At 43.9% G+C, this 23905-nt stretch overlaps 1 protein-coding gene across 2 annotated transcripts; it reads left to right on the forward strand.

Moving 5' to 3' along the window:
• The first annotated feature begins 281 nt into the window (after positions 1–281).
• hsdl1 (hydroxysteroid dehydrogenase like 1) lies at positions 282–17919 on the forward strand. Of its 2 annotated transcripts, none has more exons than XM_078399597.1 (4): positions 282–372; positions 11567–12012; positions 12429–12656; positions 15443–17919. In XM_078399597.1, exons 1-4 carry the CDS (start codon positions 327–329, stop codon positions 15536–15538), a joined length of 816 nt encoding a protein of 271 aa, XP_078255723.1. In that variant the 5' UTR covers positions 282–326; the 3' UTR covers positions 15539–17919. The 2 variants fall into 2 exon arrangements, with proteins under 2 accessions (XP_078255723.1, XP_078255721.1); XM_078399595.1 differs by lacking the exon at positions 282–372 and adding an exon at positions 6250–6908.
• The last annotated feature ends 5986 nt before the right edge of the window (positions 17920–23905 follow it).

Consider the following 23905-nt stretch of genomic DNA (forward strand, 5'->3'; position numbering starts at 1 on the left):
TAGAATATGATATAGTTTAAAAGAGACAGAGCAAACACAATATGGTATATTTTGTAAATGTATAAATAAATCATGTGAATAAGTTAGTCATGTGAATTTGTTAGTCTGTCATAATGAGTGCAGCCTTATTTTGAAGCTCCTGTTGTGTTCTGGAGCTAGATTATTCAAATTTTAGAACTTACCATCGCCGCAACATCACTATGACCACAAATACATAACCAGCAATGATAGTTTCAACGACAAACAAAGTTTGGCATTCAGAAACTTTTGCAGCATTTCAGGCGTGTCACTCGCAACCTGACTCAACAAGTAATCCCAAAGATTCTATGGAAAAAGAAGGGCATGAGACAATGTGGGTGTTGAAGGCTTCAGGTATAGTGTGAACTAGACTGAGGAGGACTCGTTGGGTCCAAATCTCTCCTGTGGGTCTCTCCTGGGGCAACCCTCCCCCAACTGACGATCCTGCGGGTCCGGCAACCCTCTCCAACTGACAAAGCCCATTGCCGGGCGGGGAATGTCCCCCGGGGCCATGGGCGGGCAAGGGGGGACAGGGAAGGAGGGAGGGAGCCACTCACCTCGGCCCCGTGCTGCCAGCACTGCAGCCTGAGCGAGCCGTGGACCCGAAGCCTCTCCTGCAGCACAGTTGCAATCGTTGGCGAATGGCGGCGACGGCCATCTTGTTGGACCCTTTGCCATCGCGCTGCACCAATGGAGGAAGGTCAGGCGCGGTCCTCTCGGCGGGGTGGGAGGCGCAACTATTAAAGTTAGCGGCAGCTCGTGGGCTCAGCAACCCCCCTCCCCCTCATTGTCCCCAAACTTGCATTGCTCCAGCACCCTCTCCTCCCCCACTCCCCCCTCCTCCCCACTCCCCCTCCCCTCCCCCCCACTCACCCACTCCATCCCCCCTCAACCACACTTACCCCCCTCCTCCCCCCACTCACCAACTCGATTCCCTCTGAACCCCCTTATCTCCCCCCTCCTCCCCACCCTCCCACTCACACACTCGATACCCTCTCAACCCCCCTCATTCCATCCCCCCTCACACAGTCACCCACTCCATCCCACCTCAACCCCCCTTATACCCCCCTCCCCACACCCCCCTTATCCCCTCCTCCCTCACCCCTCAACCCGCAAACCTGCTTTGGTCTTGCACCCTGCACTCCCCCCTTCCCCTCCTCCCCCCCCCCCACTTACCCATATCACCCCCCCTCAACCCACCTTATTCCCCCCCTTCCCTCCCCCTCACCTACTCAATCCGTCCTGAACTCCCCCTCCCCTCCACTCACCCACTCCATCCCCCCTCAACCCCCCTCCTCACCCCCCTCACTCACCCACCCACCCATTCACTCACCCAACTCCATTCCCCCTCAACCCCCCTTATCTCCCCCCCTCACCTACTCAGCCACTCCATGCCCCCTCACATGGCCGGGAGCGAGCTGCAGCTCACTAAGGGTCCTGCTATTTGCATAATCTCAAAGTCAAAATATCATAGGTCGCCCAATTGCGCACGCGCAGACTGATGATGAAAACACAGCTCGTCCTCCCAGTGGGGGTGGGGGTGGGGTGGGGTAGGGGGTGCGGGGTGTGGAGTGCGTGTGAGTGGGTGAGTGGTGCGGGTGAGTGGGTGAGAGAGGGAGGGGAGGGATAAGGGGGGGTTGAGGGGGGATGGAGTGGGTGTGTGTGTGAGGGGGGGAGGGGAGTTGAGGAGTTGAGGGGGGTGGAGTGGGTGAGTGGGGGGAAGGGAGTGGGTGATTTAGCGGCGGCTCGTCGGCCTGGACCCCCCCCCTCCCGTGGAGCCGGATAATGAAGAAGGGTCTCGACCTGAAACATCACCCATTCCTTCTCTCCCGAGATGTTGCCTGATCCGCTGAGTTATTCTAGCATTTTGTGACTACCTTCGATTTTAACCAGCATCTGCAGTTTTTTCCTACACTGTCGGGGCCTACAGCGTCTGGGCCTACAGTGCCCCCCCCCCCCGGGGCTAATACGGGACAAGGGCGATCCCATTCGGGACAAACCAATTTAGCCCAAAATACGGGATGTCCCGGCTAATACAGAACAGTTGGCAACCCTAACTGTGGATGGCTTGATTGTAATCATGTGTAGTCTTTCCACTGACTGGATAGTATGCAACAAAAAAGCTTTTCACTGTACTTCGGTACACATGACAATAAACAAAACAAAACAAAATTCCTTCATGTTCAGTAGGAATAACATGTCCAGTAGGAATACCTTGTATGAAGGCAGATTGATTCTTTGATTTTATATTTATTCAAGTGCAGCCTTGACGTCAAGTGTAGTCATTTTCAATTCACCTCTGGAATTCAGCTCTTTGATCAATGTTTGGACCAAGTCTGTGATACGGTCTGGAGGAGAATGGGCTTGTCAAAAGCAAAACTAAGCATCAGTATGCATGTCTTTGCAGTGTCACTTGAAGCCATTGTCAACCACAATACATCAGTTTGCTAATTTTGAGAGTAGCAAATTAGCACTTTTAACAATGTTTGCTTTTGTTGGAAGTGAGTGGCTTGGTTAATCTTATCTTAATCTTGGTTAATTTTTATCTCGAACTGCCGGCGTGACATTAACCGCCTCAAATTCTCCACTCCCCTGACTAACTCCAACCTCTCCCCTCCTGAACGTGCAGCCCTCCACTCACTCCGCAACAACCCGGACTTAATCATTAAACCCGCTGACAAGGGAGGGGCTGTGGTAGTCTGGCGTGCTGACTTCTACCGGACCGAGGCCAGACGACAACTCTCAGACACCTCTTCCTACCTATCCCTGGACCATGACCCCACCGATAAACACCAGACCTTTATCATCAGCACCATCACGGACCTCATCATCTCCGGCGATCTACCCCCCAATGCCTCCAAACTCATAGTTCCTCAGCCCCGCACGGCCCGATTCTACCTCCTACCCAAAATCCACAAACAGAACTGTCCCGGCAGACCCATTGTCTCTGCCTGCTCATGCCCCACCGAACTTATCTCCACCTACCTCGACTCCATCCTATCCCCCCTAGTTAAATCCCTCCCCACCTACGTCCAAGACACCTCACACGCTCTCCATCTCCTCGATAACTTCCGGTTCCCAGGCCCCCACTCCCTCATCTTTACCATGGATGTCCAGTAACTACACTTCCATCCCCCACAAGGATGGTCTCGAAGCCCTCTATTTCTTCCTCGACCGTAGAACCAGCCAATCTCCATCTACCAACACTCTCCTCATCCTAGCAGAGCTGGTTCTTACACTCAACAACTTCTTCTTTGACTCCTCCCACTTCCTCCAAACCAGAGGCGTAGCTATGGGCACTCGCATGGGCCCTAGCTACGCCTGCCTCTTTGTCGGGTACGTCGAACAATCCCAGTTCCAGACGTACACTGGCCCCATCCCCAAACTCTACCTCCGCTACATCGACGACTGCATTGGTGCTACCTCTTGCACCCATGCAGAACTCACTGACTTCATACACTTCACCTCCAATTTCCATCCTGCCCTTAAATATACCTGAACTATCTCCGACATCTCCCTCCCGTTTCTGGACCTCACCATCTCCATCACAGGAGACAGACTAGTGACGGACATTTACTGTAAATCCACTGACTCGCACAGCTATCTGGACTACACTTCTTCCCACCCGGTCCCCTGCAAAAAGTCTATCCCCTACTCCCAATTCCTCCGTCTACGCCGCATCTGCGCCCGGGATGAGGTGTTTCACACTAGGGCTTCCGAGATGTCCTCGTTCTTCAGGAAACGAGGCTTCCCCTCCTCCATTATAGATGAGGCTCTCACTAGGGTCTCTTCTACATCCCGCAGCTCCGCTCTTGCTCCCCCTCCCCCCACTTGCAACAAGGACAGAATCCCCCTTGTTCTCACCTTCCACCCCACCAGCCAGCGGATCCAACATATCATCCATCAACATTTCCGTCACCTACAACGGGACCCCACCACTGGCCATAACTTCCCATCCCCTCCCCTCTCTGCATTCCGCAGAGGCCGTTCCTTCCGTAACTCCCTGGTACACTCGTCCTTCCTACCCAAACCACCACAACCCCGGGAACTTTCTCCTGCAACCGCACGAGATGCAACACCTGTCCCTTTACCTCCCCCCTCAACTCCATCCAAGGACCCAAACAGTCTTTCCAGGTGAGACAAAGGTTCACCTGCACCTCCTCCAACCTCATCTATTGCATCCGCGGGGCCTTCCATCGCCCGGTATGGCCGCGGGACGGTTCAGTGCTCGGTGCGGCTCGGCCGCGGGGCCTTCCATCGCCCGGTGCGGCTCGGCCGCTGGACTTAACATCGCCGGCGCGGCTCGGCTGCGGGACGTTTCAGTGCCCGGTGCGGCTCGGCCGCTGGACTTAACATCGCCGGCGCGGCTCGGCTGCGGGACGTTTCAGTGCCCGGTGCGGCTCGGCCGCTGGACTTAGCATCATCGGCGCGGCTCGGCTGCGGGACGTTTCAGTGCCCGGTGTGGCTCGGCTGCGGGACTTAACATCGCCGGCGCGGCTCGGCTGCGGGACGTTTCAGTGCCCGGTGCGGCTCGGCCGCTGGACTTAACATCGCCGGCGCGGCTTGGCCGCGGGACGTTTCAGTGCCCGGTGCGGCTCGGCCGCTGGACTTAGCATCGCCGGCGCGGCTTGGCCACGGGACGTTTCAGTGTCCGGTGTGGCTCGGCTGCGGGACTTAGCAGCGGCCGCGGTGCCTTCCATCGCCCGGCGCGGCTCGGCCGCTGGACTTAACATCGGGACGTTTCAGTGCCCGGTGTGGCTCGGCCGCGGGGCCTTCCATCCCCTTGCGGGGGCTGTGCGTGTCGGTTGCCTCGGTAGGGGTCGAGCTGCCTATCCGTGGGCGCGGGGGGGAAGAGAGTGGAAGTTTTGTTGCCTTCCATCACAGTGAGGGGGTGTTTGGAGTCACTGTGATGGATGCTGGTGTTGGGGTCGTGTGTCCTGTGTTCTTTTCTTTTTTCCTGTGTCTTGTGACTGCTGAAATTTTGTTCGGTATTTATACCGAATGACAATAAAGTTCTGTTATACTGTTATACTGTTATAGATGTCAACTTATTTACATCGGCGAAACCAAGCGCAGGCTCGGCGATCGCTTCGCTGAACACCTGCGCTCGGTCTGCATTAACCAAACTGATCTCCCGGTGGCCGAGCACTTCAACTCCCCCTCCCATTCCCAGTCTGACCTTTCTGTCATGGGCCTCCTCCAGTGCCATAGTGAGGCCCACCGGAAATTGGAGGAACAGCACCTCATATTTCGCCTGGGCAGTTTGCAGCCCAGTGGTATGAACATCGACTTCTCCAACTTTAGATAGTTCCTCTGTCCCTCCCTTCCCCTCCTCCTTCCCAGATCTCCCTCTATCTTCCTTTCTCCACCTATATCCTTCCTTTGTCCCGCCCCCCTGACATCAGTCTGAAGAAGGGTCTCGACCCGAAACGTCACCCATTCCTTCTCTCCCGAGATGCTGCCTAACCTGCTGAGTTACTCCAGCATTTTGTGAATTAATCTTATGTAGAATTTGTTTTGAGGTTGGTAGTTTTGAAAATGAGATAGCCATCCAATGCATATAAGTGGGGGAGTCCAGAACCAGGGGCCACAGTCTTAGAATAAAGGGGAGGCCATTTAAAACTGAGGTGAGAAGGAACTTTTTCACCCAGAGAGTTGTGAATTTGTGGAATTCTCTGCCACACAGGGCAGTGGAGGCCAAATCACTGGATGGATTTAAGAGAGAGTGGAATCAAGGGATATGGAATCAAGGGATATGGGGAGAATGCAGGCACGGGTTACTGATTGTGGATGATCAGCCATGATCACAATGAATGGCGGTGCTGGCTCGAAGGGCCGAATGGCCTCCTTCTGCACCTATTTTCTATGTTTTTCTGTTTCTAAGTAAAGGGGAGCATTTTGTTTCCAGAATAAAACACCACGATCAACATCTTTAATAAAATCAATTTGTGCCAAGGCGATTTGGAAGGTCCAGAAAATAGAACCTATTTAGGTTTTCATCCAATTGTTTAAGGGACAGCAACTATTCACAGTCAAAACCAAAATCAGAAACATAAGTGTTTCGATTGAATACATCAAATGGATTGTAATATAAATATACCTAACTTTTCAGCAGTTTGTTGCATCTAACAAATTAACAGTTTTCGTAAGGCACCCCATTGAACAGCTAATTTCTGTAAGCTCCACCTTGCACTTCAGTTGGTCCTTTAGAGAGATCAGCTGATGTAAGCTCCCGGGCAGGAGGCAGTATTTTGCTTTTCAGTTCATTCGGCCTGTGGGTTAAATTCATGCAGTAGCTATTTTATTTCTGTAACGGCGTGCATATTTCTGTAACGGCACTTTTGCAGAATGTTTTTACAGCTGCATAAGTCGTATTAGCTAAATGCAAGTCATTTTCAAAACTGAAAAATATTTGTAAGCTTTTTTTTTGTGCACTCCGGCATCTAGTTTTTGTTTGCTTACTGCATTTCAAGAGGATTAATACAAACTATCAGAACAAACTAAGGGCACCATCGACTAAGTTGTATTTGGCAGAGCATTCTGAAAGTTTGCTGTTACCAAGCCCGGTAATATTTTCACATGGTGCATTGATGTGAAATTACAGACTTGCCATTGTGGGATACCACGGTGTTACTTTGTCCTTTAGATTAAAAGGTTCCTATTCCATAACATGGCAGCGGTGGATAGTTTCGAACTACTGTACTGGCAGGTTGCCAGGACGTGTAATGTCTACTCTGATGCATTAACCGTTCTGGGAGCATGGTATGTGGCAAAGACAAGCATCTGCTTTGTTTGTGATATTTACAGTATGGTCAGACTCCATTTCATCCCGAGACTGATGAGCAGGAAGCACCTGCTCAAACACTATGGGAAATGGGCCATGGTAACTGGTATGTAGCTTTTCTCTGTCTTTAAGTGAATGATGTTGACTTGATAAAGTACCTTTGTGCTCTATTACTGCTAGATTCGCATTGTAAATACAGCTGCAACCAAGACCAAGCAATTCTTTGGATCAGCGCCCAATTCATAAATATCCAATCCCTTACATTTCAGCACAGCTAGCAACAATTTGCTGAAGTTTTATTAATAGTTTCGCAATCAACATGATCAGTCTCGTGAAACAGGTACATGGGATAGCCAAGTGATCCAAATATAAACTGATGAAGATAAAAAAATCCCTGATTCATTTATTTTTACAGCATTGAGGATGCAGTGCTGTAGGATGTGGCTAACTTCAAAGGCATTTAGAGAATGGGGAATGAGCTACCCTTGCCGGAGATTTCGATACTCAAATTCATTTTGAGCATGGTCCATCATGAAAATGGATTGAGATTCTTATGCTTTGTTTTGCTTAACAGTTGGGTTGATCCTTTACATCTGAATTACATGCAAAACAAAGCAAAAGTTCAAAACATTGGCAGGCACACTTGGCACACTTGTTACACTTGTGCAAGTACGCCATAAAAGCGGCAACTATTCAATACTACAATACTTCTTGGGTACTCCCTCAAGTTTAAGGATGAGTTGATTCTTCTCCAAATTAGTGGATCACAAGCTTAATAATGAGACCAGTGTGGGAAATAAAAACTCTTCTGGGATGGGAGATACTAAATTAGATGGGTAAGTGGGTAGTCTGTGAGGTTGTGTGCTCTTTCTGGGCTTTTGTGTGCTCTGAAAGTGTGCGCACAGAGTTCTCAATACCACGCCATGTCCTTTTTGATTTTGAGTATTCATAGGGAAATGGATTCCCAGAATTCAGCAGTCATGTGTATTTTTTTCCCAAGGAGGCTTTGAGAACATCCTTGAATATTTCTGTATTGGTAACCTTTTCCCATGAGAGTTCAGAATTTAGAGTTTGTTATGAATGTCCTGTTGTTAGCTTGCAAATAACGTGGCTTGCTCAAAGGAGTCAAATTGGGTACCTGGCCTGTGCATTGAGGTGCATGGAACAGGTAGTTCAAGTCTCTACACCACAGTGGCTACAAGACACAAAAGTACAGAATGAAGTCTTTCTCTTGGTGGTTCACTGCACAAAATATTTTGCAAGATGTAGAAACTTATAGAATGTCATCATCACCTGGAATTTTTCTCATTTGAGAATGCTACACATGGAAATGTTATAGACACAAGTAACATGATGGATTTGAATCTGGATTTAAAAAAAAAAAAAGAGCCCCAACTTTCTACCATTTAAGAATCAATTGTCATCTGTACTGGGAACAGAACAATGCAATTTTTATTTACTGCAACTTTGCAGGCTCATTAATGCAATAACACAACAAATAAATACACAACAATCAATTGTACAAAAAAATTAATAATCAATAGTGCTAGATAACCAGCCCATAATAGTGCAAAACCGAAGTATGTAGTGCAAACAAAAGTAAAGTCCATAGTAGATCCGTGCTGAGGTGGTGTTGTGATTTGGGTTTTGCAGCGTTGTTGAAGAGCCTTAATAGTTGCTTTGAAAAGCCGTTCTTGAACTGGTAGTCACAGTTCCCGGGTTCCTCGACTTTCTAGTCAATGGTGGCAATGCGATGAGCGTGGCCAGGGTGGTGTGGCTCTTTGACGATATTGACTACCTTTTTAAGGCAGCAATTCCAGTAGATTCCTTGGACGGTGGGGAGAAGCCCAAGCCAGATGGGCAGGCCATATCGTCAGAATGCCCGAGAGTCGACTGCCAAAACGGCTTCTGTATGGAGAACTGTGTCAGGGCATGCGCTCAGTAGGAGGACAGAAGAAATGGTTTAAGGACTGCCTCAAAGTGTCCCTCAAAGACTTGAACATCAACCTCAGCACTTGGGAGTCTCTTGCTCTGGACCGTCCAACCTGGCATAGCAAGCTCACCACAAGAGCCCGTGCAGCAGAGAACAGACGCACTGCAGAGGCCCAGAGGAAACACACCGCGCGCAAGGCCCGGGCTACCTCCACGTCCACTGCAGCAGCCATCCACTTGTGTCCTACGTGTAGGCGTGCCTTCCGGGCCCGGATTGGCCTCACCAGTCACTTCCGGACCCACAGTTACCAATCCTCCAATTGAAAGTGAAGTCATGGTCATCTTCGAACCCGAAGGACGAACAACAACATACCTGATGGACTGGGAAATGTCTACAGCTTTTTTCATTCCTGGGCGTTTGAGCTATCAAACCAGTCAGTATGCTTTTTACTATGTACCTGTCATGGTTCGATACGATATTCGGCCACATCCTGATTCTTCAATCTTCCAAGGAAGCAGAGGTGTTGATGAGCTTTCTTTATGATTGGATTGATGAGTTGGGCCCAGGACAGATCTTCAGAGATATGCATGGCCAGGACCTTGAAGTTGTTGACTCTCCCACTAATGCCCCATCGATGAAGACATATTTGTGGATCCCCGACTTTCCTTTCCTGACGTCAACAATCGGGTCCTTGCCTTGTTTTCAATCAGGTTATCAATCTCCCACCTGTACACTGACTCATCGTTGCCTGTTATTTATCCAATAGTGGTATTGTCAATGAATTAAAGATTATGTTGGAGCTGTGTCTGGCTACACAGTTATGGATAGAGAGATAGAGTTCAGAGATGAGCACACAGCCATGAAGTGCTCCTGTGCTGATGGTCATTGAGGAAGAACTGTTGCCAATTGGCACCATTTGAACTCTGCTGATGAGAAAGCCGTGGATCAAGTTGCATCGGGATGCAGAGAGACCCAGTTCGCTGAGTTTGATGATAACTAGAGAATATGATGATGTTGAATGCCAAGCTGTAGCCGATGAGCAACAGCCAGACGTATGTTAAAGTCTTATTGCTGAAGAGGTCTGGAGCCGAGTCAGTGAAATCACATTGCTGTTTTCAGTCGGCAACTTTGAAATCCTTATGAATAAGAAACAATTCTAATTTACAGTCATTTATTTATAATTTAAATTAAATTACAATTTTCAGATTTCAGGGTAATCTAACCCATAATTTACAGTGTGTGTTGTGATAAAGAATATAAAGTTATTTAAAAATAAACTTCAATGTTCCCATCAATAAATCAGAGCAACACTTTTATACCCCAACTAACTAAAACAACTTTTTAAAGATTCAGCTCAGCCTAACATTACCACACTGTGCTACACCTTAGGCCTTTATTGTAAAGCTCTACACCAACAATTAAAACAGTGTATGCTGTGTGAATTAGAATATTATCATTGTTTTCTCTCATGTACTCCAAGGAAAGTAATTCCCAGACAGGAAATGTCTTTATGTGCATTGATATCATATTTCTATTACGTGCTGATTTGTGAAGCTAGGTGTTCAAATGTTGGAAATCTTACATTCTACTGTAGTTTGACTTCAGTGCCTTCCCTGTCAAAAGAAATTAATTGGGAAAAAAAGCAATATCATGAGATCTTGTATTCTGAAGGAACAGTAGTCTTCTGAAAGGAAACATTTCTTTGACCTTGATCCATCAATTTATTTGCACACGAGGTACTGCAGATACTAGAATGTTGAGCAAAACACAAATAGCTGGAGGAACTCAGTGGGTCAGGAAGCATCTGTGAAGGGAACGGATAGCACCTTTCAGACCGGTCAATTTATTTGCACAACTTCTGTGGACACTGTCATCTTCATGTCAATTCATCATGTTTGTCACTTGGGAATTGCAGGTTGCACTCCCCATTCTGTGGTGGGACGTAACTCCCATCTAATTCCCTGCCAAATCAATTCCCATGGTATACCCAGTTTCACATTGCCTGTGTTCTCCTCCCTCCACCCTTGAGAAAAAGTGCTTCCTACGTGATGACGTTGGATGCTTTCAAGAGAGAGCTGGATGGAGCTCTTAAGGATAGCGGAGTGAGGGGATATGGGGAGAAGGCAGGAACGGGGTACTGATTGAGAGTGATCAGCCATGATTGCATTGAATGGCGGTGCTGGCTCGAAGGGCTGAATGGCCTACTCCTGCACCTATTGTCTATTGACGGTAGTGACCGTTGTCACTCGACCAGAGATGTGCTTGTATTAAAAAGTCACAATTGACCAATAGATGAGATATACGTGGCTTGTGAATCGCAATGGCCACTTTTAATGGATGAAAATAAATATACATTCAGATCGTTCCATTATTAGTACTCACATTTCATATGACAAGAGGTATTTGGTATAATAGAATAGAAAGTAGAATTTTTGTCAGGATATATCTGAAGATCTTAGATAGTTTGTGCAATAATGCGCAGGAATTTTGAATCGACTATCTTATTTTATTCTGTGCAATAAGTTTATATTTGAATAATGTAAAGCGAACACATCTAGAAAGACTATGGTGTAATGTTATGTGACTGGTAATCTTGTATGCCTGCCAGAGAAAAGGAATGGATTTGAATGGAATACATTTATGAAATACATCATACATTACGTAATCAGCATTTATGGAATCCTTTCCTTGAATTTCAAAATATTATTTCTCTGAACATAGTCTCTAGTATGGGTTTTACCGAGTTAGGCCTTGATGATTTCAGTCACTCTACAAAGAGAGTTAACTAATTTAACTTTTAACATTAACTGATCTATCTTTGTTGTCCTCAGGTGCAGCAGCTGGGATTGGTAAAGCCTATGCTGAAGAGCTGGCTAAGCAAGGCATCGATCTGATTCTTATTAGCCATGATCAAAACACGCTGGAAGCCACAGCTGCCAACATTACAAAAAGGTTTAATGTTGAAACCTATATAATCGTAACTGATTTTACTAAAGGACGCGAGATTTACCAACCAATTCAAGAAGCTCTGAAGGATAAGGAAATAGGCATTCTGGTGAATGGTGCAGATGTGCCTGCTGATTATCCACAGTTTTTCTTAAATGTTTCCGAGGACAAACTCTGGGATCTTATCAATGTAAATATTGCTGCAACCAACATGATGATCCGCATAGTGTTACCAGGAATGGTACAAAGGAGGAAGGGAGCGATTGTTAATATTTCTTCAGGGTTTTGCTGCAAGCCAACACCACAGATGGCCACATATTCAAGTGCTAAGGTAATATCTAAATGTTTCTGCAATTGTAATAAGTTGTATAACAATGTTACATTCAGTTTGTAATGCAGTTCTATTACCGAGGTTGTAATGATCTTGGAATCATGTTTTAATTAAAGTGAATTTTAATTGAAAATGACATGCTTTTTGGAAATTGTTTACTTGCTCTCCTTTACTTTCTAGCTAGGAGAACTGGCAGAAACCTGGTGCAATGGCAGGATAAACGATTTACACTGCTGAGTGAAAGAACTGATTACTGAATAAAATGTGCAAAGCTAATTGCTGTTCATTGTAATCTATGGCAACAACCCTTGGATGAGTGGGAGGGGAAAATAAATGTAGCAGAAGATTAAAAGGTTGATAATTAGCATTTCCTTCAGAGAAATCTGTTTTCATAATTGTCTATTTTTACTTTTCAGGTGTATTTAGACCATTTTAGCAGAGCTTTGCACTGTGAATATGCTCCCAAAGGAATCTTTGTTCAGAGCTTATTGCCGTTTTCTATAACAACTAACAGAGATGGGTACGGCGAAGGCGTGCACTTATTTTCCTGGCTAGCACCATCAGTTAATGTGTATGTACGTCATGCAATTTCAACCCTTGGAATATCCAGCAGGACTCCAGGTTACTGGATACATTCAATGCAGGTAATTATCTGAAGGAATGTTGCATTTCAGATTTGAAAATGACATTAAAGTACAAAAGAAAGTTCTTGAGCTCACACAGTACCTTTCATAACCTCAAGGCATCCTAAAGTACATTTCTCAGTGAATGTAATACATTGATGTATAACCCTTCACTTGTACAGGAAGGCCTCACCAACAAATAATTTAGATGAACAAACTAGTAATGGTTTATTGATAAGCACATTAATGCTTGGATTTGAGGAGCTCTGCAACTCTTTCAACAAAGATACAATCGATCGTTTTTGCAACTCATTTGAGAGGTCAGCAAAGGCGTATTGTTTCTGCGGGTAGTCGGAACCTACTAAATGCAGCACAAACTTGTTCTGTACTTTAACATTGCTCTACATTATTTATCATGCGTATAAGATCATGAGAGGATTAAATTGGGTAAATGCACAGTCTTTTATCCAGAGTAGGGGAATCAAGAACCAGAGGACATAGGTTTAAGGTGAGGGGGGAACGATTAATAGGAACCTGCGGGACAACTTTTTTATACATTGGGTGGTGGATGTGGCCAGAGGAGGTAAGAGACAGGTACTATCACAACATTTAAAAAATATTTGGACAATGCATGGATAGGAAAGGATTGGAGGGATATGGGCCAAATGCAGGTAGGTGGGACTAGTGTAGATGGGGAAAGTTGGTTGGCGTAGGCAAGTTGGACCGAAGAGCCTATTTCCACACTGTATGACACTTTTAAGCTTCTGGAATGAAACTGGAACTTTGCCTAAGTGTGACCTGCAGTTATTTCTTATTTCACAAATGTATTAACAACCATAATGATAATAGGCATCACCTGCATTTTGAAAGGAAATTATTCATTTTAAGCCAAAGTTCCCTGCAACTAAACGGCTTGTCAAGGAGCCATGATTTTGTAGAAATTAGCCATGCTCTCATCCCTAATTAGAAGGATGCGCTCAGATCTCCAAGACATGAGAATGTAGCCTACATTGATGTTAAACTTTGTCTCATGTGAGAGTTTAGATAGTTGTTGAAGTATCTAACCCCATAATCTTTCGTCAATTACACAACATTAATGTAATAATTCATGGTATTAAAGGGAACTGAGCAAATGCATGTTATCAAATGTAAAAGCCTTGGTACAGATTGATTAGTAGGACTGGATGTTACAATCCCTAAGGTTTTGCGCTGCAATTGACTGGTGTTGTTCTTGGGGATGACCACTAGGTGATACCATTCAGACACATCTTCAGTTGTGTTCCTCAAAGTCACTGGGTGTTTCGGCCTTTTATCACAAGACACCCTCAGTCGAGTCAGGCGCACAGCAGGGTAATCAGACCTGGGTGTGTGTCTTATGGTTAGCAATAAAACCGCGCTTTTGCGGTTGCAGCTCCTAGACTGTGGAACAGCATCCCTCTCCCCATCAGAACTGCCCCCTCCATCGACTCCTTTAAGTCCAGGCTCAAAACCTATTTCTACTCCCTAGCATTTGAGGCCCTCTGAGAGGGTGCTGTGAACTGTTTAAATATGTGCTGTTATGTTTGTGTGCCATTGTATATTCGTTTTTCTTAGTACCTGAACTGATGTACAGCACTTTGGTCAACGTGGGTTGTTTTTAAATGTGCTATACAAATAAAATTGACTTGACTTGACAATATAACTGTTGACAAACTGTGTTAAGAATAGATGATGACTAAAGGTGAGTAAAATCAAAGTTATGAATGAGATTACCAAAAGAGGTTCAAGTCTCAGCAATGCAACAGATAACAAAGGTGGTAAAGAGAGAAAAAGTGAGTATGTGAGAGAGTTAATAAAAACAAAGGTGAATGAACTGAGATTGCAATGTGAAAAAATTACATTTTAAAGGATAAAGATACTTGTTGAACAACTGAATAAAGAACTGTTGATTAGTGAGTAGTTAGATATGTATGGATTATGAAAAGATGGATGCTGACGTAGAGGAGGTTGGGGTTCCAGAGAGATCTGAGAAGCATCAAAAAGATGAAAATATCAGGACAAATAGAGCCAAGGGAATGTCAAAGCACTATGATATAATAATTATGTGCATCAAGGTGAAACAGCTGTACTGTTTGAGGTCATAACTTGCAGAAAGAAAGATTGCTTTAGTTGTTGGAGATCAATCATCTCATCCCATTATATCATCATCAGAGTTCCTCAGGGCCATGTCCTCAGCCCAACATTCTTACATTCATGTTGCAACACAAGGGCAGAAGTGAGAAATTCTCCAGTTGCACAATATTACAATTCTATTTTTTTTAAAGAAAAACACTGCAGCAGCAGATGAGAAGCTGGATATGCTGAGGTGAATGACATTCTTCGTGACATCCCAAAGCAGAGTTTAGGAATCTTTTGGAATACTCTCTGTTTGTCTGGATGAGTGCAACACTGTCCATGACTTGGGACAGTTTGATGGTGACACAATATACTGTAGATGCTGGAATCTTGAGCAAAAATCAAACTGTTGGAGGAACTCAGCAGGTGAGGATATAGTGGCAGTGTGAGCATATACTCAGCTTGGCTACTTGGATGGCATGCCTTAAGTCAGTCCCCTCTGACCAAAATGGGCAGTGCCTTTTACAACTACGGATATAGTAATGCAGTGGGCATTCTTCCAATTCATGCGAAAGGATGAAATAAATGTCTAACTTCATTCAGCTCTTGCTGTTTTGCTGTAGAGGTGTACACCATCATTAATTGAAAGGAATTGATTCTGTGAAACTAAACGTTTATAGTTCTTTCAACATTATTTTTCTTTCTCTTTGCAGTTCTTATTTGTCCAGTACATACCTGAATGGCTGTGGATATGGGGAGCTACACTCATGAACAATAGATTGTCCAAATGTGCAACACTCAAATCATAAAACAAAGGACATGCTGGCTGTCAGATAATCGTTTGTGTATCATACTACAACAACCCAAGACTTTGTTTATCTATTAAGCAGCATCATTACTGTGAGATTTCTGTTAAATAATTGTTCCATTCTGAAAATTATTGAGGTGACACAAGCAACTTTATATCACGTTGACACCATCAAGAGCCTCAGAATGAAAATACTATCTGTATCATACTGGTGTCATTATCTATATCGTTGCTGTCAACTGTTTCTAAACTAACAGATGCCATTAAACAAATTGCTTTGTCGTGTTAATCCAACAAATTGGTAAACTATACTATTTAACAAATCCCAAGTTCACAATAGTATATCTAGGCAAAACATATATTTTTAATAATAATCTCCTAAATTCTAACTTCCTTCTAAATGTTTTGCAAGGTAAAACAACAATGGAGATTTGTTTTGTTGGTGGGGGTAAGGTTGGGGAATTGATTGGCCTGCAGGTATATAAGTAATGAAAATATATCAGACTTTCCAATACTTTCTGAGTTTAAACCAGTGGCTTAGAAATGTGAAAAATTAAAATTTCTGGTGTTGATGTTGCTTGTAAAGAAGTATAAATTCATATTTTTGTAAAATATATGTATTTGAGAATTGCCTATTACTATCCTCTAAAGTATAATTGGCATAATTGGTTGACTTCATAAATGAATTAGCTCAAAAAAATAGTTTTGGGCCATAAAATGCTGGTTTTCATGTTGTTTTGTTGTTGACTTTATTACTTTTCATTTGATGTCTTTTGAATTTAGTATTTAGTGAATATTTTACCATTTTAAGGCTGTTTATTTCCATTTTGGAAACGATTTATTATTATACAGCTGAATGGTATTTGCCAAGTGATATTCTGCTGCTGTGGTGTTTTGGCAAGTTTTGCATATTAAGAGTTAAACACCATATTGGGACATTTGTAAATGTTTTAAATTGTTAACAACAACCGCCTTAGGTGAAAAACATGGCAGCTCATTTATGAGACCTTTTCAGCACATCAACCTTTTTGATTATTTTTGCAATGGCTTTTAACTCTGACTCTTCAAGTCAAACTAATTTGGCATTAAGCATTGATTTACAAATAAAGTGGTGATAGGATGTTCTACCCAGAATTTGTCGCATTGCCTGTTGTGTGCAATTTTTGGATTGATTTGCTAATTGGAAAATGCAACTTTTAAATAACTGTTGATGTTAAAATTCTGTGGTATTTGTAGCAAAAAAAAAATAGATTTAAAAAAAATCAGTACTGTGCATAATTTGATCACGTCTTAGTTTGGTGGTGTCTCACATTATATGTCATAAAGAAAATGTGAAAATGAGCAGTATTATATTTCCATATTTAGAAATAAATGAACAGGAATACAATGTAGGGGAAAAAAAGACATTTTAATTTCCTGTCCCTGGACAAATCTGTGGTTACTAGTGAGATAGAACGCATTCAATTAAAAAAAAAGTAGGTACAAAATGCTGGCGTAACCAAGCAGGTCAGGCAGCATCTCTCGAGAGAAGGATTTTTTTTGGGTGTATTTTCTCATACCAAACAATATCCTGGAGAATAAGTTTTTGTACCCTTCCTAAAGCTTCATTTGCACCTTTGGAGAGTCTAGGACTAGAGGTCATAGCCTCAAATGACGTTTCTTTAGGAAGGAGATGAGAAGGAATTTTTTTAGTCAGATGGTGGTGAATCTGTGGAATTCTTTGCCACAGCAGGCCGTGGAGGCTAAGTCAATGGATATTTTGAAAGCAGATAGATGGTTTCTTGATTAGTATGGGTATCAGGGGTCATGGGGTTAGGAGGGAGAGATAAATCAGCCATGATTGAATGGTGGAGTAGACTTGATGGGCCGAATTGCTTAATACTGCTCTTATCCCTTATGACCTTTCTTTTTTGATGGCTAATATTGCACACAATGTTTTAAGCCAAAGTTATGATTTAATAGAGGCTTATTTTTTATTGAAAGTTCATATATTATCTGTGGTAAACCCCTAAGTCTTAGAATTTATTTGCCATCTGCAAAGGAGTCTTTCACTCCCTCCCCATGAAATGAAATTCAGCAGAGTGGTTCATAATAGTTCATGAGTTAGCCTCAAGGGTTTGTGGTGGTGAGGTAGATGCTGGGAAGAGTAGTATAACATGTTAGAGGGTTAAGGGGTCATGAGTGCACGGAGATTAGGGCAGGTATCAGTTTTCCATTGGTATGCCAAGTTGCAGGTTGGATAATAGACAATAGACAATAGGTGCAGGAGTAGGCCATTCAGCCCTTCGAGCCAGCACCGCCATTCAATGCGATCATGGCTGATCACTCTCAATCAGTACCCCGTTCCTGCCTTCTCCCCATACCCCCTCACTCCGCTATCCTTAAGAGCTCTATCCAGCTCTCTCTTGAAAGCATCCAACGAACTGGCCTCCACTGCCTTCTGAGGCAGAGAATTCCACACCTTCACCACCCTCTGACTGAAAAAGTTCTTCCTCATCTCCGTTCTAAATGGCCTACCCCTTATTCTTAAACTGTGGCCCCTTGTTCTGGACTCCCCCAACATTGGGAACATGTTATCTGCCTCTAATGTGTCCAATCCCCTAATTATCTTATATGTTTCAATAAGATCCCCCCTCATCCTTCTAAATTCCAGTGTATACAAGCCCAATCGCTCCAGCCTTTCAACATACGACAGCCCCGCCATTCCGGGAATTAACCTAGTGAACCTACGCTGCACGCCCTCCATAGCAAGAATATCCTTCCTCAAATTTGGAGACCAAAACTGCACACAGTACTCCAGGTGCGGTCTCACCAGGGCCCGGTACAACTGTAGAAGGACCTCTTTGCTCCTATACTCAACTCTCTTTGCTCCTATACTCAACTCTCTTTGCTCCTATACTATAATGGGGGGCGTTTACAAGCTTGAAGAAGGTGTGAATCTACTGCCATGACAGTATTGTGTGGAGATTAAAGGACCAGAGGGAAGGCAGGAGTATATTACTTGGACAACATTTTGAGTTGAACTTCCAGTGCTGGCATGGGGTTTGTTCTATGAAGTCTTTACTAAAGATGACTCGCAAGCATTTTTAAAGCTGCTTCTGCATAAGTGCCCCATGGACAATACAAACTGACAATTAAGCTCCAGAGATGTGTTGCTTGCTAAAGCAAGTCATTCTGCGATTCAGATATGTGTTGCATGCCATTGTATGCCATGACACACGCACAACGCTCTGTGTGCATTAATGCATCACCTAGAATGAATATTGTGGATTTGGGATTGACTTGATAAATTGCTGATTTGCAATAGACAATAGGTGCAGGAGTAGGCCATTCGGCCCTACAACCCCCAACACCACCATTCAATGTGATCATGGCTGATTATTCTCAATCAGTACCCCGTTCCTGCCTTCTCCCCATACCCCCTGACTCCGCTATCCTTAAGAGCTCTATCTAGCTCTCTCTTTAATGCATTCAGAGAATTGGCCCCCACTGCCTTCTGAGGCAGTGAATTCCACAGATTTACACCTCTGACTGAATTTTTTTTTCCTCATCTCTGTTCTAAATGGCCTACCCCTTATTCTTAAACTGTGGCCCCTGCTTCTGGACAATAATGTTTTATTTTTTGGTAGAAGCTGGAACTAGTGGTAGACAATAACATGTCATTATTTGATCCAATGTTTAGTTGTGGATACTTAATTCTAATTTTAATTTGGAATACAGTTTACCTTTCACCTAGAATAACTGATAATTTATTATATTTTTATGTGGTTGAATATGCCTGTAAAGCTACAGCAGATAAGAATTTAATTGTACCAGTCCTGGTGCATATGACAATTAAACACCCTTAACTCTTGACTGTTAATGATATTTTGATGATTACCTTATTTTATTGGATATACTTCATTTGAGTTTTTGATCTTCTGAATGTATTACAATCTAATCACCTTCTCATGGGAACTTAGCTTTACAATCACTGTAAACCAAAGTATAAATCCTTTGTGCTTTCTTTTCTAAACCAGTTTGAAATATTCAATTTGCTATTTTCCCTATCACTTATCCCCTATCCCCTTAACACCCTCTCATAGTCCTCGATCTGGACTTCAATTGAAGGCTATATTTTCATTCGCCATGTTTAATTCCTAAAATAATTCTTTGGGGCTGGATTTTACATTTGTAGATTTTACATTGTTGTTATTACTCTGTGAAAATGATGGCAGGTTTTGTAGGATGCACATCTACACTACTACAAAGGGTTCAGTATTTTGCAATATTCCTGATAGCAATTTTTCAAAGATTAGTTCTTTTGTCCTCCGCTCTAATCTTTATCGGGACTGTGTAGCCAGTCATTGGCTCCAACACCATTTTAAAATTTGCCAATAAATAACAGGTCAGATATGCTGCCTGTCCTGCGGTTACTCCAGTATTTTGTGTCTATCTTAGGTCAGATAATGAGTCAGATTTCAGGGAGAAAAGATGAGGTACGAGGGTAAGCTAGCCAATAATATAAAGGAGGATAGTAAAAGCTTTTTTAGGTATGTGAAGAGGAAAAAAATAGTCAAGGCAAATGTGGGTTCCTTGAAGACAGAAGCAGGGGAATTTATTATGGGGAACAAGGAAATGACAGACGAGTTGAACCGGTACTTTGGGTCTGTCTTCACTAAGGAAGATACAAACAATCTCCCAGATGTTCTAGTGGCCAGAGATCCTAGGGTGACGGAGGAACTGAAGGAAATCCACATTAGGCAGGAAATGGTGTTGGGTAGACTGTTGGGACTGAAGGCTGATAAATCCTCAGGGCCTGATGGTCTGCATCCCAGGGTACATAAGGAGGTGGCTCTAGAAATTGTGGACGCATTGGTGATCATTTTCCAATGTTCTATAGATTCAGGATCAGTTCCTGTGGATTGGAGGGTAGCTAATGTTATCCCACTTTTTTAAGAAAGGAGGGAGAGAGAAAACGGGAAATTATAGACCAGTTAGTCTGACATCAGTGGTGGGGAAGATGCTGGAGTCAATTATAAAAGACGAAATTGCGGAGCATTTGGATAGCAGTAACAGGATCGTTCCGAGTCAGCATGGATTTATGAAGGGGAAATCATGCTTGACTAATCTTCTGGAATTTTTTGAGAATGTAACTAGGAAAATTGACGGGGGAGAGCCGGTGGATGTGGTGGACCTCGACTTTCAGAAAGCCTTCGACAAGGTCCCACATAGGAGATTAGTGGGCAAAATTAGAGCACATGGTATTGGGGGTAGGTACTGACATGGATAGAAAATTGGTTGCCAGACAGAAAGCAAAGAATGGGGATAAATGGGTCCCTTTCAGAATGGCAGGCAGTGACTAGTGGGGTACCGCAAGGCTTGGTGCTGGGACCACAGCTATTTACAATATACATTAATGACTTGGATGAAGGGATTAAAAGTACCATTAGCATATTTGCAGATGATACAAAGCTGGGTGGTAGTGTGAACTGGGAAGAAGATGCTATGAGGTTGCAGGGTGACTTGGACAGGTTGTGTGAGTGGGCGAATGCATGGCAGATGCAGTTTAATGTGGATAAGTGTGAGGTTATCCACTTTGGTGGTAAGAATAAGAAGGCAGATTATTATCTGAATGGTGTCAAATAAGGAAAAGGGGACGTACAACGAGATCTGGGTGTCCGAGTGCATCAGTCACTGAAAGGAAGCATGCAGGTACAGCAGGCAGTGAAGAAAGCCAATGGAATGTTGGCCTTCATAACAAGAGGAGTTGAGTATAGGAGCAAAGAGGTCCTTCTGCAGTTGTACAGGGCCCTAGTGTGAGACCGCACCTGGAGTACTGTGTGCAGTTTTGGTCTCCAAATTTGAGGAAGGATATTCTTGCTATTGAGGGCGTGCTAGGTTACTAGGTTAAATAGGTTACTAGGTTTACTAGGTTAATTCCCGGAATGGCGGGACTGTCGTATGTTGAAAGACTGGAGCGACTAGGCTTGTATACACTGGAAGTTAGGATGAGAGGGGATCTTATTGATACATATAAGATTATTAAGGGGTTGGACACGTTTGAGGCAGGAAACATGTTCCCAATGTTGGGGGAGTCCAGAACCAGGGGCCACAGTTTAAGAATAAGGCGTAGGCCATTTAGAACGGAGATGAGGAAATACCTTTTCAGTCTGAGAGTTGTAAATCTGTGGAATTCTCTGCCTCAGAAGGCAGTGGAGGCCAATTCTCTGAATGCATTCAAGAGAGAGCTAGATAGAGCTCTTAAGGATAGCGGAGTCAGGGCGTATGGGGAGAAGGCAGGAACGGGGTATTGATTGAGAATGATCAGCCATGATCACATTGAATGGTGGTGCTGGCTCGAAGGGCCGAATATGAGGAAAGACTGGATAGACTGGGCTTGTACTCGCTGGAATTTAGAAGGCTGAGGGGGGATCTTATAGAAACATATAAAATTCTTAAGGGGTTGGAGAGGCTAGATGCGGGAAGATTGTTCCCGATGTTGGGGGAGTCCAGAACCAGGGGTCACAGCTTAAGGATAAGGGGGAAGTCTTTTAGGACCGAGATGAGAAAACATTTCTTCACACAGAGAGTGGTGAGTCTGGAATTCTCTGCCACAGAAGGTAGTTGAGGCCAGTTCATTGGCTATATTTAAGAGGGAGTTAGGTGTGGCCCTTTTTGCTAAAGGGTATGGAGAGAAGGCAGGTACAGGCTACTGAGCTGGATGATCATATTGAATGGCGGTGCAGGCTCGAAGGGCCGAATGGCCTACTCCTGCACCTATTTTCTATGTTTCTATGTTTCCTGCACCTATTGTTTATTGTCTATTGATACTCTGATTGAATGGTACCAGAACAACAATCCTACTCAAGACAAAAGAGCTGATTGTTAACTTCAGGAAAGGAAAGCCAAAACTCTGTGTCTTCATTGATGGGACGAGAGTTAACAGTTTCAGGTTCCTGGGTTTTAATATCTGCCCTAAGCCCAGCACATTGATGCAATCATAAAGAAAGCTCATTACTGCCTCTACTCCATTAGAAGATTGAGGAGAATAGGAATGTGGCCAAATACTCCACTGAACTTATGCAGGTGTACCATGGCAAGCATACTGACTGGTTGCATCACAATAACTCAAATGCCCAGGAATGAAGGGGACTGCAGAAAGTAATAGAGATTACCTGATTCATCACAGATACTGACTATCCACCATTATGGGATTTACAGGAGGTGCTTCCTAAAAAAGGCAGTTAATATCATCATAGATCCACACAACCCTAGCCATGCCTTCAACTCACTACTACCATCTGGGAGACGGAACAGGAGCCTGAAAACTGAACCTCCAGATTCAAGAACAGCAACTTCCCAGCAACCAAGAGACTCTTGAACACTGCCCAACACTAACGATGGACTTTGTTTTGGTTGCACCACAAACTGGTGTTTGCACGAGTATGGTCTGATTACTGATTATTAATTTACTGTGTGATTTATTGTTTTATTTAATGTATTTTGATTATTATGTAATTTTGTATGTTATTCCGTTAATGGGCTTGTAAAGCTACAGGAAGTAATAATTTGAAGATGACACAAAAAGCTGGAGTTAGTCAGCAGGTCAGACAGCATTCTATGGAGAAAATTATTAAGTGATGTTTCTTCAGACCCAAGTAATAATTTCTTTTATATTAAATGTATAGACTGTACGGTAATTTCATTGGGACACTTGAAGACTTTAAGCACTGAGACTTCCATGTAAGAGAGGCGCCCTCTCTAATGCAGCAGTGTGTGGGAAGGAACTGCAAATGCTGGTTTAAACTGAGGACAGACACAAGATGCTGGAGTAACTCAGCGTGACAAGCAGCATCTTAAGAGAGAAGGAATGGGTGACGTTTCGGGTCGAGGCCCTTCTTCAGACACTCCTTCTATCCAGAGATGCTGCTTGTCCTCCTGCAGGACCTATACACCAGGAGGTGCAGATCCAGAGCCAGCAACATTATGGGGGACCCCTACCACCCCAGCAACGGACTGTTCCGGCTGCTACGGTCAGGCAAACGCCTCCACTGTCACACTGTGAAAACAGAGAGGATGAGACGGAGTTTCTTCCCACAGGCCATCAGGACTGTTAACTCTCATATCACCAGGGACTAATTTAATTTACTGTATTATTTTTTTTTGTGTTCATTTTTTTTTCTTCTATTCTGTTTTGTAGTTTAGCACAATCCGCAGGCGTTGCCACTTTCATTTCACTATGTGACAAATAAACTTGACGACTTGACTTGACTTGACTTTCCAGCTGAGTTACCCTACGTCAATGCACAAAGATGCAGCAGGTTTGACGAAGTAGCATGGAGGTGGGAGCCCGGGCGCCACATAAATGCTGCAGGTTTCATGAAGT

Source organism: Rhinoraja longicauda, chromosome 5, assembly GCF_053455715.1.
Source record: "Rhinoraja longicauda isolate Sanriku21f chromosome 5, sRhiLon1.1, whole genome shotgun sequence".
Taxonomy (NCBI): domain Eukaryota; kingdom Metazoa; phylum Chordata; class Chondrichthyes; order Rajiformes; family Arhynchobatidae; genus Rhinoraja; species Rhinoraja longicauda.